The sequence below is a fragment of the Sporobolomyces koalae genome (genome assembly GCF_050403365.1).
Source record: "Sporobolomyces koalae JCM15063 DNA, S_koalae_JCM15063T_v1_ctg12, whole genome shotgun sequence".
NCBI lineage: Eukaryota > Fungi > Basidiomycota > Microbotryomycetes > Sporidiobolales > Sporidiobolaceae > Sporobolomyces > Sporobolomyces koalae.
The window spans coordinates 430,223-447,216 of record NW_027481759.1 but is presented as its reverse complement, the minus strand read 5'-3'; the positions used below and the strand labels follow the sequence as shown (position 1 = coordinate 447,216).

Sequence of the window (16,994 nt, the reverse complement as noted above, 5' to 3'; positions counted from 1 at the left end):
ACTCGTGCACGATGCAGGATTCGGGTATCGACTCGACCGCGAACGCTCTCGAGCGCGCACTCGTCGACACGCTCGCTCGATCGAAACTGGAATCCGACTCGGAGCCTGCAGCCGACACGAGCTCGCCTGCAGACGAGGACCCTTCGCAAGACCAAGACGCATACCGGGATGGCGATCTGCCCGAGTTCAGCGACCCTGAACCCGAACACGACGAACCGAGCACCGCTGCGTCCTCGTCGGGCCCGATTCCCAAACTCGTGCCCGGTCGCGCCATGAAAGGACCCGCGGGTCGCAAGAAGCTCCCGTTGTCAGCCCTCAAGCAGCGCATTGCCGGAGTCGCGTCATCGGGCGCAGCGAAAAAGTCGGAACCCTCGTCCGTCACCGCACCGGCCCCGACCGCAGCGAAGCCGACCAAGGGCAAGGGCAAAGCGCTCAAGATGACCGACGAACAGCTCGACATGGTCATCACCCGATTCACCGCCGACAAACCCGAACTCGAAGGCAAAGTCTCGCGCGAGGACATGCTCCACATGATCGAGCTCTTGCAGATCGATGAGGACACCCTCAAGGGCAACAAGGGGTTGATGGGCAAAGGGACGAAAGACACGGGCTCGCACAAGTTCTGGAGAACCCAGCCCGTCGCGCAAGATCCCACGGGTGAGTAGCGCACAGTTCTCGTCGCACAGTCTCAGCGTGTCAACCATCTTTGTCGAGCTGCAACAGCCGTCGAAGAACTCCGCGAAGGTCCTCTCGAAGCCGACAAGAAGCCTGAAGAGATCCGCAAGGAACCCATCGACCTCCACAAAGACTTCAAGTGGGTCACCATCGACCTCAACAATCCGAACGAGGTTCGTGAACCCCTTTTACGACTCCTTGTTCGCACATGTTGAATTCGACTCGTTTTGTATCACCAGTTGAAGGAAGTGTACGAGCTTTTGACGCATCACTATGTCGAAGATGCCGACGCATCGTTCCGTTTCGACTATGCTGCAGAGTTTATCGAATGGTAAGCATCCCAGCGTTCCTCAGATCGTGGTGCAGCTGAGCTCAATCAACCTTGCTCGTCTTCAGGGCGCTCAAACCGCCAGGCTACGTGCCAGACTGGCACGTCGGAATCCGAGTCGCAGCAAGCGACAAGCTCGTTGGGTTCATCGCCGGCATTCCCGTCGATCTGCGCATCCGCACGGTGTGAGTTCTTCACTTAAGTTGCGAGTTTCGCAACAAGCGTGCTGATGTACTTCACGTTCAGGACGAAGCGCTGCACCGAGATCAATTTCCTCGTCGTCCACAAAAAGCTGCGCTCGAAGCGTCTCGCGCCTCTCCTCATTCAAGAGGTGACGCGTCGCACTCACCTGAGAGGGATCTTCCAAGCGATCTACACCTCGGGCACCGTCCTGCCAACTCCCTTCACCCGGTGCCAGTACTACCACCGCAACTTGAACCCTTCCAAGCTGGTCAAGCTCGGCTTCTCGGCCGTACCGAGGAATTCGACGGTCGCGCGTATGGCGACGTACTACCGCGTGCCGAACGAGACGACGATTCCGGGACTACGCGAGATCGAGAAGCGAGACCTCAAGCGAGCGAGCAGGCTCTTGCGCGCGTACCTCGCCAGGTTCGACTGCGCTCCGATGCTCAGCAACAAGGAGGTAGAACATGCACTGTGGTCAGGTCGCGGAGTCGACGTTGCTGGCAAGAGGACGAAGCAAGTAGTGTGGACCTATGTGGTCGAAGTAGATCTTCCCCTTCAAGCGCCCAAACATTGATGTGCGATCCACGAGCTGACAAGGCCGTCGATCGACAGGACCCGGAGACGCACCGAATCACCGACCTGTTCTCGCTTTACTCGCTGCCGTCTACCGCCGTTAAGTCAAAGCCGCTACAAGCCGTCAATGCTGCATACCTGTTCTACTATGCTTCCGACGCTACGCCCTCGACTTCGGATCTTGGTGATGGCAGTACCGCGACGAAAGTAGTCAACTGGAAGGAGGAGAGCCCTGAACAACGCGCCGAGCTCAAGAAGCGCCTCAACGCCCTCATTCACGACGCAATGATCTGCTCGCAAAAGGTTAGACGCGAGAATATTGCAGCTGTCGACCCGCTTCGAACGAGCATGCTTATCATCGGTTGTATTCTTTTACAGCTCGGATTCGATGTTCTCAACGCACTCACTCTACAAGACAATGCCATGTTCCTTGAAAATCTCAAGGTGAGCGCGCACATCTTGCTCGCCTCGTCGGAATTTCTCTCGCTGATAGTTTTCTCTCTATTCATGCAGTTTGGAAGAGGAGAGTGAGTTGCAAACGTTCATCCTGTTGCTGGTCGATCTTTGAATGCTGACGCTCTCCCGTTGCACTTGTTTCTCGCAGTGGCTTCTTGAACTTCTACCTCTAGTGAGTCTTTTCCTCGCGAGTGTGTCTTACAGGCCAGTTCTGACCGGGATCGTTCTCTGCAGCAATTACCACACTCGACCTATCGAGGGAGGTATCGATCCTGCCGCGCAAGGCTCGGGTATTGGTGTCGTCATGCTGTAGAGAGTCTGAAATGCGGATGGAATATACAACAAGCAAATGAAGACGATACCCAAAAGAACCAACGGCAGACTAGTCCCGCACAAGGAATCCGATGAGGCAGTTCTCGAGCAGAGTCTCGTAATTGACCCAGGCATGGGCGAGCACTGTCGAGAGTAGACACGCGATCAGTCTCGGCAATCCGCGTTCAGCACGGACCCGCCGCTTGATTGAACTCACTGAACAGTTGCGTAGCTGGAACCGCGTTTGGCAAAAAGTTTCGGTCATTGATCAGTTCGTGGTGAGCTGGCAAGGGGAAGGAGCGCAAGCTGTTCGACGCTTACCATCTTTGCCGGCTCCCCTCATCATCTCGCCTCCGCCTCCGGGATGATACCGGAGGAATGGACCGACGTTGTACACTTTGCCGTTGTACGCTTGCCAACAGTCCTCTTTCGTGTTGTGCAGCGCCATCTCGCTCGTCGAGATCCTGCGCAATTCCGTTGCGCCCCCCTATCAAAGCGCTTCGATGAGTTTTTCCCCTGAGTTGATTCTACGGTGTGAGAACGATGGAAGACTCACACGGAGGTCGACCTCTCCGGACCGATTCAACTTGGCCCAATCGAGTTGCGAGAAACCCTTCTCGACTCGGACTCTGCCTTTGGGCGCTTTGAGCACTTTGGTCGTCGTGGTCGGTGGCGCGAGTGAAGGCGCAGCTGTCTCTGTCACTGACACTGTCGGCAAGTTCGCTACGGCATCACTGTCATCGTCATCGTCGTCGTCGTCGAGTCCGAGTCGCGCGCTGGTCTCGTCTGAGTCTGAAATCTCGAAGGACGGGACTGCCGGGGCTCTCGCTCGCTGTTGCGAGTTCGCTGCCGGGAACTGAACGGCGGTCGTGCCAGGCTCGGCGATGGACGAGTCCGAGGTGGATCCGGCGCGAGTCGAGAGTCCGAACGCGTTCTATTCCGCGCTGAACGAGCGTGAGCAGCATTCGGACGGAGCAGAGAGCAGGTGTCGAGGTGCTTACAGTGATCGCAGAGAACATGCTGCTGCACTAGAGACGCGATCGGGAAGAGGGATTCGCATCAGTCAACAACTCTCACGAGCAACGCCGCATGTACCGACGTCCGATCCCATGGACACCCCAACGACGGTACCTTCGCTGCGTCTCGTCAGCGAGCAAGTCCTGAGACTTCATTGGCCCAGTGAGCGCTCTCCGCTGCTTTCCTTCATCGCGGCTTTATGTCATCGCTAACCCCGCTCGTGACCTCTCCCAGGCGTACGAGACATAGGTGACTGTCCTTACGACCTCGTACAGAACCTCCTCAAGCTATCAACTGCCGGTCAACTCGCCGAAATCGAAGATGCAGCTCCTCACATCGCCCCAAATACGAACCGTGAGTGACCGAGACGCGTCCAAATCGTTCGAACTGTCCATCTATGACAAATGCGACTGAAAAGGCGACGACTTTGTCTGTACAGATTTGTGGAGGCAGCTGTGCATCAACGACTTTATAGAAGTGCGCAAGCTCGTCGAGGATCGCAAGCTCAACGAAGCCGAGATCGAAGGTTCCAGTTGGAAGGACAAGTACTATGACGAAGACGAGAAAAAGCAGGCAAGTATTGACAGTTGCATGACAAAAAATCGCCTCTGGCTGACTCGAGAACCGATCACACCGCAGATCAAGATGAAACTCGTGCTCGAGAAATTGCGCGGACAGTACAACGAGATTGACGAGAAGAAGCAGTCCCGTCAAGTGCAGAGCATCGACGGTCTGCGCCTCGAAAAGCGCAGGAAGCTTTCCAGCCAGGGATCATCATCGGGTGAGCTTGAACTTTGCGATTGTGTTCCCATCAGGCTTCTAATGCAGAGGCTTGCGTGTCGGTCTCAAAGCGCGACCAAAGTCGCTACTCGACAAGGCACGGTCAAGCACGAAAGCGATCCGTGCCGTCTATGCTCCGAAACGCAAACCGATTCCGGCTCCATCTGCACGCAAAGTGCCCGCACTCGCATCCGCCTTTCCCTCGGCACGAAAACCTCCGCCTGCACCTTTCTCGAAAGTGTTGGACACTGCAGCGAATTTTGCTGCACGGTCAAACCCGCCGGATTCTTCTGCCCTCGACTCCGCGGTCGATCCTTCGCTGCACAAAAGACCCGCAATCAAGACTGTGACCCGCACGACCACAAAGCGCTCTTCGACGTTGCTGTCTCCATCGCCACCCCCAGCCGAACGTTCTCAAACCTCGAAGTTGAACTGTACATCGCCACCATCAGGGCTACAGGCATCTCCTGCCCGACTGGTGGCCCAGCTTCCACGACGGGCGGGTGCTCCGACTGTGCCTCCTGGTCGCCGTCCTCTACCTCCGCCACCACCGCCGCCACTTCCGCCACCTGCTGCGCCTGCAACACCTGTGCCAACTAACGACTGTCCCGGTGCGCTATCTGCTCCACCCGTGAGCCCGTTCAAGTCTCAGCTGCCGTTGCGCAAGCCCAAACCAGCCGCTGGCTTGTTCATCCCGAAGAAGCGGTAGGCTTCCAACGCTGTATAGAAGTGCAGTTTTTTTTCGCATTTTTTTCGATACCTGGAGCTGTCTGTTGCATGACCGTCGCCTTGTTGTTGTTGCAATCGTGTCACCTCGTTCTGCTTGACCACAGTTGAGGCGCGAAAATCGAGTGATCGATCTCGAGGGGCTGTACATGCAAAATCCTAGATCTCGGATTCGCTGTCATCAGCATCGACGCACACCAAACGATGCTTCGGACTCAGCTGCCCCTCCGAGTCGGTTCACAGTCGGCTCGAGTGGTTCCACGCTCTCGCCTGTCAACCTCTGCGCCGAGCGCTTCAAGTTCAAGTTACCCCACCTCTGCCGCAAAATCGCGATCCCTCTATGGCGCGACCCTCGTTGGAGCTGTACTGGTTGGCGGAGCAGTCGTCATGTACCAAGACGAGCTCGCTATGGATTCTGAGCGCTCGTTTGGGCAACTGATGGACAACAAGCTGCGATCGCCTCAAGTCTTCCTGTCAGTAGCCACCCTTGCTACCTCACCCTACGAGTTCGCTCAATTGATGCCCTGATCCTTCTCAGTTGGGGTCGCAATGCCGACCTCGTAGTCGGACCTCCCGCCTCGGCTACTCCCGCTGCTACTTCTCCTCCGCCGATCAAGAAGCCCGCTCCGCACTCGTCGCTCTCCTCGCTCGTCCTGCGAGATCTCAAACTGTCCCGTACCTACGGAGTCGCCGTGGACGAACATGGTGACGCGTTGCAGTGGGGTCTCGGGTTCAGCTCGACCGGCGCCGTCGAACGTACCCTGACTGGCAAAGACCTCGTCTCAGTCGAGGCGACCGAGGAAGGCAAAGTGTTCGGACTCGATCGCAAAGGTTCGGTGTGGGTATGGAGTACGAGCAAATCGAGTCACGGACCCGAACGCGTTCAAGGATCGGACGCCACCCCGCTCGGGCAGGCTCGCACGGGCAACAACAGCAACAGCTTGTGGTGGCTCGGTCAAGGCACGATCTGGGGAGGCTCTACCAATGGTGATGCTATTGATTGCATCAAGCTCGGTACCGATGTACAGCTTGCAAAGGGAGAGAAGTCAGTCCCGCATCTTTCCCGAAACTCGCCCATTGACGGCTGAACCAACATTTTGCTGCGCACTTGTAGGTTTGTCTCGCTGTCTTCGGGACAGTCTCACCTGCTTGCCCTTACATCAGCGGGTCGAGCTTTCGCCTTGCCTCTCTGTCTCAAGGCGAACGCATTCGGTCAACTTGGAGTCAGGCAGGTATCCCTTCTGACTCCGCCCCATCCTGGATCTGCCGCCGTCGGCTCTCTGACTGTTCGACTAGAACCGGACGAGCGAATCAACGACTTGGGACGAGACAAAGTACCGGCAATGCCCAAGAACCTCGACCCTCTCCTCCTCAATTCCAGCACCATGCCCACGAAACAAGATCCGCAACCTCCGTCGACTGCGATCCGTGCTCTCCCAGCATCCTACTCTTCCGAACAAAGTGCCGCTTCGCAGCAGGAGATCACTCTGCACCCTTCGCAAGAGGAGCATTCGCGTTTGGAACAATCGATCGGTTTCTGTACCCTTTTGCACGAGATCCCGTCTCTCAAGGGTGTAGAGGTTGTCGAGCTTGTTGCGGGTAGGAACCACAGCTTGGCGAGGCTGGGAGGACGTGCCGATGGACGTGTTCTTGGATTTGGTGCAGGGGCTTATGGTCAATTGGGTCAGCTCTCTCTCTCTCTCTCTTTGCGTTGTACGGTTACCACGATAGTGACTCACGCATGATCTATCTGCAGGACTTGGACCTTCGCTGTCTTACCCCTCAATCCCTGTTCCTACTGAAATCCCATTCCTCCGGTCACCGGCATACTCTGCTACTAAGCCCACAGCCGCCAGGTGCACCAAGATTGCAGCTGGAGGAAACTTGAGCTACTTTGTTGTCGAAACAGAGCGACCTGGTAGGAGCTTGGGGAGTGATGTCAGGAAAGAGATTGACCTACTCGCAGTAAGCCAGCAATAGCTCATGTAGGCATGGTTACAGCCACTGACTTGGATCCTGCGTTACAGTCAGGACAAGGTCAATTTGGCGGTCTTGGAAACGGTCTCTGGGCTCATGCAACTCACCCCCTCCGAGTGAAAACTGTCTCTGGGTTGACAGAGTGTGAGTTGACTGTCCCCCTTGTCTCCAGACATGCGTGAAACTAAACACTCTCCCTCGACGCATCTGCTTAGGGAATGATTCAACTGGCAGAGTAGAAGCCATCAAGATCAAGGATGTCCAGGCGGGCGAAACTCATGTTGCGGTTGTCTTGGTGAGCGCTTCTTTGTGTCTCTTGCACTAACTCGACGCTAACATCGCTCGTACCTTTCAGGACAATGCGGTCACCTTCCCAGATGGATCCAAGTTTGGCCGAGATGTCTTCACCTTTGGTCAGAATGAATTCTACCAGGTAATTCACTCTCTCTATTCGTGTCATTCGATTGCAAATGGTACTGGACTGACACTCTCTCGGCCGTACCTGTCAGCTGGGCAACGGCAAGCGTGCCTCTCTAGCTACACCTCAGCATCTTCCCCCATTGCCCTACCCTTCTGCAGTCAAGAGGGTCACTCTACCAAGCGGGGAGAAGGTCGTGGTGCCCGTCAAGGCAGAGGAGTCGCTCTCGAGCGGGACCACAAGCCCTATGCCGCACCACCGCCTACAGCGTGAGTTCAAAGCTGATCCTGTGCATGGTCATTCTTCTAACCTCTTGTTTTTCACTCTCCAGTTGCGACCGAACTGGCTGTGCCGGCCGGTATGAAGAAGCTGAGTAAGAAGGCTGTGATCGAGGAGTGTGTTGTCACTGGTGATTCCTCAACAGGTGTTTACTGGAAGATTGTGCAATGAGCCAGTATTTGAACCTTGGTTCTCTCCATGGATCCATTTTCAATATGCATGCTATGTACGAGCTCCACAGTACATCAGAACTCTCGCTATCTCTGACCTTGTTGGACCAGAATTGGAAGTCCTCCCTGATTGATCAAGTTTCCTGCCTGCCCTTTGCCTTGGGCATCTCACACTGCCAAAACAATCTACCCTTGACTCCTGAAGCGTTTGTGGTACATACCTGCATACAATGTTGACTGAATGCTCCTGCTTGGCTGACATTATCACAGCAAGTATGTGCACAGACCTTGATTTTGACTTATTGCTCCTGAAGTTATCTGTCTACAACTCTCCCTGCTTTTTCTCCTGTAGTATTTGTGCCCTTCAACCTACTCCTACTTACCTCTTTTGCTCATAGTGTCTTCTGTGATTCCCCTTGCCTACTGTCTGCCTTCTGTATTTTTGCTTTTCACATAAAAGAAGTTTTTTGTTTGATCCCCGCTTCTCTGTAGCCCATATTCTGTCTAAAGACTCATACTTCAGCCTTTCGTGCTCACGTCCCTGTCTTTTCCTCATTCTTGCGTGTGTCCTTGCCATTGCACCTGTCTTTGACCTTGATCGTGTCTTTGCCTTTTTTTCCAGAAGGATTTTGTCTGTCCTTGGTCCTTGCCCCTTCATCTGGTTCCTATTCTTTGTATCCAATTTGTCCTCTTTGACTGGTATCCGGAACGCCCTGACATTGACACCCAGGTTTTGCCACAATGAACAGACACTGTGGAAGTGCTGAATATATGACCCCACCAGATCAACAACCAAGACCACCTCTGCAGCTAGCATGACCGCTATATCCAGTATACTACCATATGCACAGACAGGAAACCTCTGATAGCTCCAAAGGAGATTAGCCACACAGTGTTTGTGATGGGCATTTTTCATTGTACCAGTATCTGTTTATATGTACAGAACAAATATGCCAACAACATTGGTCCATCAGGAAGACACATATGAAGGGTACAGGCATGGCATGGAAAACAGCTTGCCTTACAATGCTGCCAATTTTTGTTGTGATTCCCTTGTACTTGCTTGACATGGATCAAGATGTCATTAAGGTCAGCAAAGACAGCTCTCTAGCTTGAACACAGCTAGGAAAGACCCAGTTAGACCCTCAGGCAATCAGATGCTGGTTGGAACTGTGGGAAGCTGATTGGTTGGAATTTACATTTCAGGAATGGCATCTTGTGTAGCACTACACCTTCCTCCAGATGCAGGAGTTGTCAAAAAGGTGCAAAACAACTTGTCAATACATGAAGTGCTCAAATATTGAAAGGAACACTTTCCTGAGATCTGGATCAGCAATCAAGGTGCACAACTGCTATATCCTGCGGACAGAAAACTAGTCAGACATTGTCATACAACCTTATACACACTTCTTGACTAGTCATTTCTAGGCTTATATAGTACTGAGCAATCCAGCTTTCAGCTTGGATTTTGTGCCTTTTTGGCCAGTTGGTGTACTTGTTTAAAGCTCAGAAGCTGAGTTCATTACAGACATTGACTGGGAATTGGCGCAGCTCACCAGCTCTGTGAAGTCCTTTGACACAGATCACCATCCCGCTCCAATGCAGAACTAGTAAGAACTTTTGACAAGTTGTCTCTACCTTAGCAATGACCCATCATAAGCGCTTACAATGGATTTCAGAGCCCTATACTTGTTTGTTACTTGCATGCAGAAGCCAATGTTCTGATCTAAGCAACATGCCCTTGCCTTGTTCTCAAACCCTGTGGCATTGACCATCATAACAGCACACCTTGTATCTGCAATGGTAATCACTGATGCATAGCTTATGCCAAACAGGGATTACCTGTCAAGGATTACTTGTGATGGAAGCGTTTCATCACTGGTCATCTGGCATTTGACCATGCACCTATCTGAGATAGATTTTGTTCCGCACTGATCTTGTCATGTGGTCTATACAGTATAGCAATGCTGGGTTCTCCATGAGGCTCAGTATTGTCTGTGCTCAGAGCAACTGGACGGCCAAAGCATAGATACATAGCATTTTGACGTGTGGCTGTGCAAGGATTCAGACTTGCCACAGCTGTCCTTGGATGCCCAGGGGTTGGTGAACTTTGAAAATATAGCCATTGACGGCTCCTTCTCTGATCACAATATCACACATACTGCAAGACTTGCACCACTTATGAACAGAGCCCTGACCCATTGTACCTGTAAGGAAAGGTGTTTTCCTTACCACACTTGTCCCCTTTATATGTGTCTTTCTGATGAATCAATCTCGTCGATTGATTTGTTCTGTAAGTTTACTCAGTTGCTGGTACGATGGAGGGTGCCACGTTACAGTACCAAAAGGAACCAGTTTGATAGACAACTATCAAACAGGAAAGTGGTACATATGTGCTATATTGTGATCGGATGAGGTGCGCACTGGCGATGGATTTACAACAGCCCAGAGTGGTGGGCATGCAAGGACAACTGTAGCAAGTCTGAATCCTTGCACTCACCCCCCCTTAGAAAAGGAGATGGGGGAGATGTGGGAAGGTCCCCCGTGTGGGGCAGTGCTTCCGGCGTGGTGGAAGGTCCCTGGTGTGGGGCGAGGCTTCCCCGACATCTTATGCATCCCTTTGCGGGGCCACCGCATTCTGGATAGTTCATCCACCTGGGTCTGAGCCAAACATTTTCCTCAAAAATGCTTGAGACCATGCAGGAGATTGAACCTCAGACCTTGTCTATCAAACTGTGTAAGACTTGCACCACTTATGAACAGAGCCCTGACCCATTGTACCAAAAGGAACCAGTTTGATAGACAACTATCAAACAGGAAAGTGGTACATATGTGATATATTGTGATTGGATAAGGTGCGCACTGGCGATGGATTCACAACAGCCCAGAGTGGTGGGCATGCAAGGACAACTGTAGCAAGTCTGAATCCTTGCACATACTACTCTCCTGGTTGAACAGATTCTTTCAAACTGGTGCCTTCTGGTCCAACAGCTTAGCGTGATCATTGTTGGATGGAGCAATTCCTGTACATGCTTACCTCCAGACCTGTCCAAACCAAATAAGAGAGCAGTACCTAGATGACGCTGCAGTAGTATGAGAGCACTGAGGCTTCAGTGGCAAATCTCTGTGAGTGGGTGTGTGTACCGCCACACCTTTCATCATGTGGACAACTGAGCCAAAAAGCACAGAATGAATCAATTGAGAAGATTGATTCATCAGAAAGACATATATGAAGGGTACAGATGTTGTAAGGTGAGCCAAGCCTTACAGTATGCAAGGATGATTGCAGGACACATCTTATCTGATCACAATATCACATATGTACCACTTTCCTGTTTGATAGTTGTCTATCAAACTGGTGTACTCTGGGTCAGGGCTTTGTTCATAAATGGTGCAAGTCTTGCAGGAAGTCTAAATGAAGTATGAATCCTTGGATTTCCTGATGGACCTTCTTACCCACCACCAAGCCCTGTAGTAGAACGGCACCAGAGTGTTACAGATCCAGGTCGACTTGTGCATTCAAAATCAGTCATCAATTCATATTTTGTCTCTTGTGATGCCACACATTTCAGCATGCAAAGCATTGGGCCAAAATGCCCAGTATCAAGCGATTGACAAGATTGCCAGATCAGGAGGTACCGATGCTGGAGAGCAGAGTCTCACGTTCCTGTGAGCTTCTCTCTCCTCGTTCTTAGTTCTGACTGGAGTCCTTGATCTGCTTGCAACCTCTGAATTCTTGGTCGTGGACTAGACCTCTCATCTTGTGGCTCACCGTGCTACTTGGGCTGCGTACCTGCTATTGGAGCTTTGTAATGCTCCGAGCTGACTACCCTTGAACCTCTGTTTATTCTGCCGCATGTCCCGTAAGACTGTCGATTGTAGCAAGCAATGTCACTCTGCAGCTCAGGAACGCTCTTTCAGAACAAGTGGGACGCCAGGTATGACTGTCTCTAGATTGCAAGCGGTCTCTGAAGATTCTGTAAATAGCCGCCGCTATGTGCAGACTCTCCTCTCTTCTCTACACCTCTGCAGTCGAGGTCCGAAGCTAAGTCCACTCGCTTGTGAGCCTTCGCAATTTTCTCAGAGTAAATCTGCCGGTCTTTTCGCTTACTATCGTTGCAGGAAGCATCTCTGGTGGAAACCTTGAAAATGCCACGTTCAGAACTGAGCCGCCCAACGCTCCCTGCCTCGCGACTCTTGACCTCAGAAGACGGACGGCTACTCTGGCATGACCAATAAGCAATCCAAATGTTGCTACGTGCTGAGTGCAGGCATAAGGAGGACGGGCTAGATGAGCAGACAAAGGCGCGAAGATGGCAAAACAGTTGTCGCGCAATCTCGGACAGTAAAGGTGCGGCTCAGGTCGTGCTGGCAGACGGAGAGAGAGAGAGAGTGGACCGCAGAGAGACACCGAAGGGGAATTTTTTGTGAGTCAGAGGTGGAAAGCGTTTCCAATGAGCAGATGTACAAGCAAGGACACGCAGCCAGATAGGCAGGCAAAGGTGACCGAGAGCTCACAAACTACTAAGATGATGTCCGAAGCCAGGTGAGAAGCAATGACACAGTATTCGAGAATGGGGCATGTCTAGGAGCAGAGACATCCTTGATGAGACCGCTAGTGCACACTGTTCGATACAAAACCGCATACGACGGGAATTTGGCTAGTGGTGCGCACATCAATCGGTATGACATTAATGTGCTTTTATATTCTGTGCGTGTATGTCCTGTTTGCATCCAGGTCCCTCCTGAGGATAAAAGTACAATGGAGGAAACGAAGCTCAAAAGTCCTGCAGAGCCGACTTCGGTCTGCGCATCCGCATTGGCTCAGACAGTAGCGGCGTGCTTATTGTCTCGCAGTGAAGTGCCCTTGAATGCATCCTCCTATGCTCATACAAAACAAGTTGAAGCGCTTCCCCAACTGAGGAGTCACGGCCCGCAGTCTGAATTAAGGTTCACATGTAGTTCCTTACAACGATTTCATTTCTGAACAAGAACAGGTCGATAATAGGCATACACTGCAGCATCTGCTCCCTGCTGCTCCGCTTAGACCATTGATACTAGTGATAGACAATCACCTTACTCGTGTGCGCAATACCGAGCCTCAACCCTGAACTGCCTCACGTCACGAGTGTTCTTGGCCTTCGCTCAACATGACTGTCAAAGTGTATCGAGCTACTGCAGCTTGCACGCGTTTCTGGGCGCGATGAACGCAGGACGACTTTTTCCTAAACATGATACATAAGTCAGATGATGTCCAAATATCGAGGCTGAATCCAGTGCAAGTCGAAAGAGAAAGACGTGGTCCTCTCGACCTGTTTGCTGTTCCAGTTGAGTCAGATGTGTTCCTCTGACGTTGTTGTAAGGGGATTAAAACTGCGAAACATGATCAAACTGGCGTCGCATGTCTTGATCTAAGCGTGGACTCGACCTGAGGGCGCTTCGTCACTTTGCGCTTGACTTTCGATCATGAATAATCGTACCGTACAAGTGACATCTACACGTCATTATCCTCTTGACAAGTGGGCCTCTGAACGACAATACTCGAATATTCACTTTCTTTTCCCATTTCTTTGACCATTCAGGCGCACACGCTCTCTCACCATAAGACTCGCGCGCAAAATTCTTTACCTTCTCATAGAGGTCAAGGAGCTGCAGCGTTGTACACCGCGCCGTTCTTACAATGGAATTCCTCAGGCATAGAGTAGCTGTATACAGAGTCTTATGAGGTCAGAGCTGTGAGGTCAACTCTGATAAAGCTCAGAGATTTAGACTTTTTCTTGAAGCGCATGGCCTTCATAGTCCTCGATCACTATTTGATCTCGTGGTGGGTGCGAGCCATGAGCTCATTAAGACGAGTGCGCTCTACTTGTTCGTCAGACGGTCCGCATTTGATAATCCTGAGTTCTTTCGACCTACACGCGGAAAGTTCACGTACAGACAGACTTATAGCAAGAGGGCTATGTTATTGGAAGCATGCAGCAAGCGCTCTGGGTATACGCATCGACTGACTTAGCTCTTTACGCAGATATACTGCTACAAGCGATGTTCGCGCAATCTTGCTGACTCGTTACAAGCGAGTATACTTACAGATAGAAGTAGCGCACGTAGACATAGCTCGTCGCATGTCTGTAACGCGTTGTCCTCAAGCGATGCCGCCGATTTGTCGACCGCTTGAGAGCATCGCTCAGGAACTCACAAGCAGTCATTTTTGAGGATGTGCAAATTGTCCGCTGCTCCCTTCTCTTTCTTCTAGGCGTATACAACTCAAATAAACGCAAAGTTTGCTCCTCAGCCTCTTAATTCGGTACGTCCACGATAATTGAGGAGCGGGCGCTCTTCCTTACGATAGCATTGCAGAGTATCGCTGGACTCACTCATCGCCGCTTTGAGAAACGCGGGTCAAGCGCCAAGATTCATTGCACGGTCCCTGAGTAATACAGACTTCGCGGCAAAATACTCAGTGGAAAGACATTGGAAACTGGAGTCGATGTTCTGGCGACGGATAAAAATCTGTGTAGTAGATCGAGTCCATTGTGGAATATTTTGGCAGTCTGGGTAGCACGCTAATCTCGTTAGTGTGCAGTCTGTGCGAAGGTGTCACAGCGGTGACGTTCGCTGTGCTCGTTAAGAATATAAATTGAGACAGAGGCGACAGAATCTCACTACAGCGTACACTTCTTCACCTGTGATCGGAAACTAAGGCGTATGTGTCACTCTATGTGAAGATCTCACGTGTGAGAGGCACGTATCTGAGCAGAAGACGATGCGGCATGGCAACTCGGGCATCTGGTCAAGGGTACCTGATCTGTCACACATACCAGAATGCTGGTCTGAGCAGCATTGCAGATTGTTCCGTACGGAATCGAAAGTTATGGCGCGGAAGCCTGGACGACACTGGCCTGCATTTGCAACAAACTAGATAATGAGAAGCCACTGCTCAGGTAATTAGGCGAGATACCGAACAATCACCGACGGAGGGACCTTGTCGGATCGCGATCAGCGTTGTTTGCGACGAATATAGGCGAGGACTGTAGAGTGTCTGAATGGCACGTCATACAGATTTTGCATGTTGAGTTGACGTTGTTGCGGCTGGCTCGACGATAGTCAGAAGCACAAGGCATGACAACTTTCCTCTCCTCGCGTTTCACAGAGTCAATCTTCTGCTGATGTGCCTGTCGCCAATTTGGAGCCGTTCCTGAATAGGAAAGATTATCACAAACGCCGCGGAAGTGACGAAGCGTAATCGACGGGCTCCGCATGCTCAAATGAACAAGAGGAAGAGCATTAAGCTGTCATCACGAACAGCCTGCCGACCTGTTCAGATGGAGGCGAGCGGAATGCCTCGCCCGTTCTAGTACCAATGTGCTGCACGCAAGACATTCCTGTTTCCCATGCTCCTCCTCTCATATTATGCAACAGTGCCCCTATTTGTCAAGACTTTCTCTATACATTTGGCTTGCGTATTGTTTGCTCATGTCACCTGTCCATGTCGATCTTCTACGAATCTAAGGTCCACATACAGATGTTCGCACGCATTATTGCGCATACGCAGAAATACCATCTGAGCTATGTCAGTCAGAGCGAAGATTGTCAGCGAGCAAAGCTCAACTACTCTTGCTGCCTCCCTGTGTATGTGATAATGTCAGATCCGTATGAATGACTCTTACATGCTGCGCAAAGACAACGCGCACAAGTTCGACAGTAGCAGACTATCTACGTAATGGCACTGACACTGGTGCACACAGAAACCTTGAGCAATCTTGTTGCATAACATCCATATACATCTTGGGTCCAGTGCGCTGGATCGGACCGGAATCTGACTGCTTTGCATTGCAGAGACTGAGAGTGACTCTGATCACCACGCAAAGCAAGTTTGGCATGGAGCATGGGTCGACACATACATTAACAGAGCTATCCCGCGATGAGTTTGCATATGCGATTTTGTGCGCACCACAAAGAGAGGAGCAGTCTGCAAACAGGAGAGTGGCGGACATATGATGTTGTAGTTGATGGGAAAGAGTGTAATGCTAGAGAAACACCAATAGCGCAGTTGCAAGGCATGCAACAGTAGTCCTAGATTCTTGCACTGTCTCATATCACAGCATCACATGTGTACCACTCTCTGCCAGATCATTTCTTTCAATCTGCTTTCTCGTTGTTCAGAGGTCAGCATAATCACTTATGAGTCGCGTGATATCTAAAAGGACAAGGCAAGTGCTAGAGGCACAAGGTCAAAAGCTGCAGATCAAGTCTGTGTCAAAAGTGAAGAGATGATTGCATAGGAAGCTCCTGCAAGGCTTTGCTCCGCTTACAGCACCTGAATTGTACAATATATATATACATTGTTCTTACTAACATTGTCACTCATGTTATTCTATGCTAATTGGCCCAGTTGCCTATATGATGAGAGGTATGGTATTACAGCGTTGTAACAATTGTACCCTTTATATATGTCTTTCTGATGAATCAATCTTTGTCAATTGACTCATTCTGTGCTTTTTGTGTTAGCGTCGCACCTGCTGGTGCTCCCCTACTGCTATCAAATCGGTTCGAGGTATTCGGTTGCGACGATCAAGGCTCGTCGGGATAGGTTGGCAATGGGTGGATGTCTCATCATTTCCGATTATTATTTTATTTTCTCCTTTTATTTGTTTATCTCCGATTATCTCCGTTCTCGCTTTTCGTATTCAAGTCCCTCAAAGGAAACCTCTCTCAAGGTTTCTCTTCTTCAGGACTCTCGGAATCCAAGTCTCGAATCACTGTTCACGGCTTGGTGTCCCTGACAAGTCCCCCTATCGCCTCATCGCTAGTCGCCCAACCGATCCTTGCCTACCACCAGCGGATCTTGTCTTTTTGTATTCAAGTCCCTCAAAGGAAACCTCTCTCAAGGTTTCTCTTCTTCAGGACTCTCGGAATCCAAGTCTCGAATCACTGTTCACGGCTTGGTGTCCCTGACAAGTCCCCCTATTGCCTCATCGCTAGTCGCCCAACCGATAATTGCCTACCACCAGCGGATCTTGGTGCGCCTGATAGACAAGGTCTGAGGTTCAATCCCCTGCATGGTCTCAAGCATTTTTGAGGAAAATGTTTGGCTCAG

General features: G+C 51.2%; 4 protein-coding genes across 4 annotated transcripts; 3 read left to right on the top strand and 1 right to left on the bottom strand.

Moving 5' to 3' along the window:
* Positions 1–11: 11 nt before the first annotated feature.
* On the top strand, positions 12–2,531 carry NMT1 (glycylpeptide N-tetradecanoyltransferase NMT1; the record flags this gene model as incomplete). Its single annotated transcript, XM_076678214.1, has 10 exons — positions 12–657; positions 724–848; positions 915–1,006; positions 1,072–1,188; positions 1,250–1,730; positions 1,802–2,065; positions 2,141–2,206; positions 2,276–2,289; positions 2,367–2,390; positions 2,453–2,531. The coding sequence occupies 10 exons, from the start codon at positions 12–14 to the stop codon at positions 2,529–2,531; spliced, it is 1,908 nt and encodes a 635-aa protein (XP_076534812.1).
* Positions 2,532–2,600: 69 nt separating this feature from the next.
* JCM15063_002310 (cytochrome b5-like heme/steroid binding domain-containing protein) lies at positions 2,601–3,549 on the bottom strand (the record flags this gene model as incomplete). Its single annotated transcript, XM_076678213.1, has 4 exons — positions 2,601–2,674; positions 2,852–3,017; positions 3,087–3,464; positions 3,532–3,549. 4 exons carry the CDS (start codon positions 3,547–3,549, stop codon positions 2,601–2,603), a joined length of 636 nt encoding a protein of 211 aa, XP_076534811.1.
* A 90-nt stretch (positions 3,550–3,639) lies between these two features.
* JCM15063_002309 (uncharacterized protein) lies at positions 3,640–5,036 on the top strand (the record flags this gene model as incomplete). The annotated part of the gene is made up of 5 exons (XM_076678212.1): positions 3,640–3,709; positions 3,782–3,901; positions 3,987–4,120; positions 4,187–4,328; positions 4,399–5,036. 5 exons carry the CDS (start codon positions 3,640–3,642, stop codon positions 5,034–5,036), a joined length of 1,104 nt encoding a protein of 367 aa, XP_076534810.1.
* A 221-nt stretch (positions 5,037–5,257) lies between these two features.
* Positions 5,258–7,898, top strand: JCM15063_002308 (uncharacterized protein; the record flags this gene model as incomplete). Its single annotated transcript, XM_076678211.1, has 9 exons — positions 5,258–5,526; positions 5,592–6,098; positions 6,168–6,736; positions 6,810–6,971; positions 7,055–7,174; positions 7,246–7,325; positions 7,386–7,463; positions 7,540–7,717; positions 7,780–7,898. 9 exons carry the CDS (start codon positions 5,258–5,260, stop codon positions 7,896–7,898), a joined length of 2,082 nt encoding a protein of 693 aa, XP_076534809.1.
* Between the last annotated feature and the right edge of the window lie 9,096 nt (positions 7,899–16,994).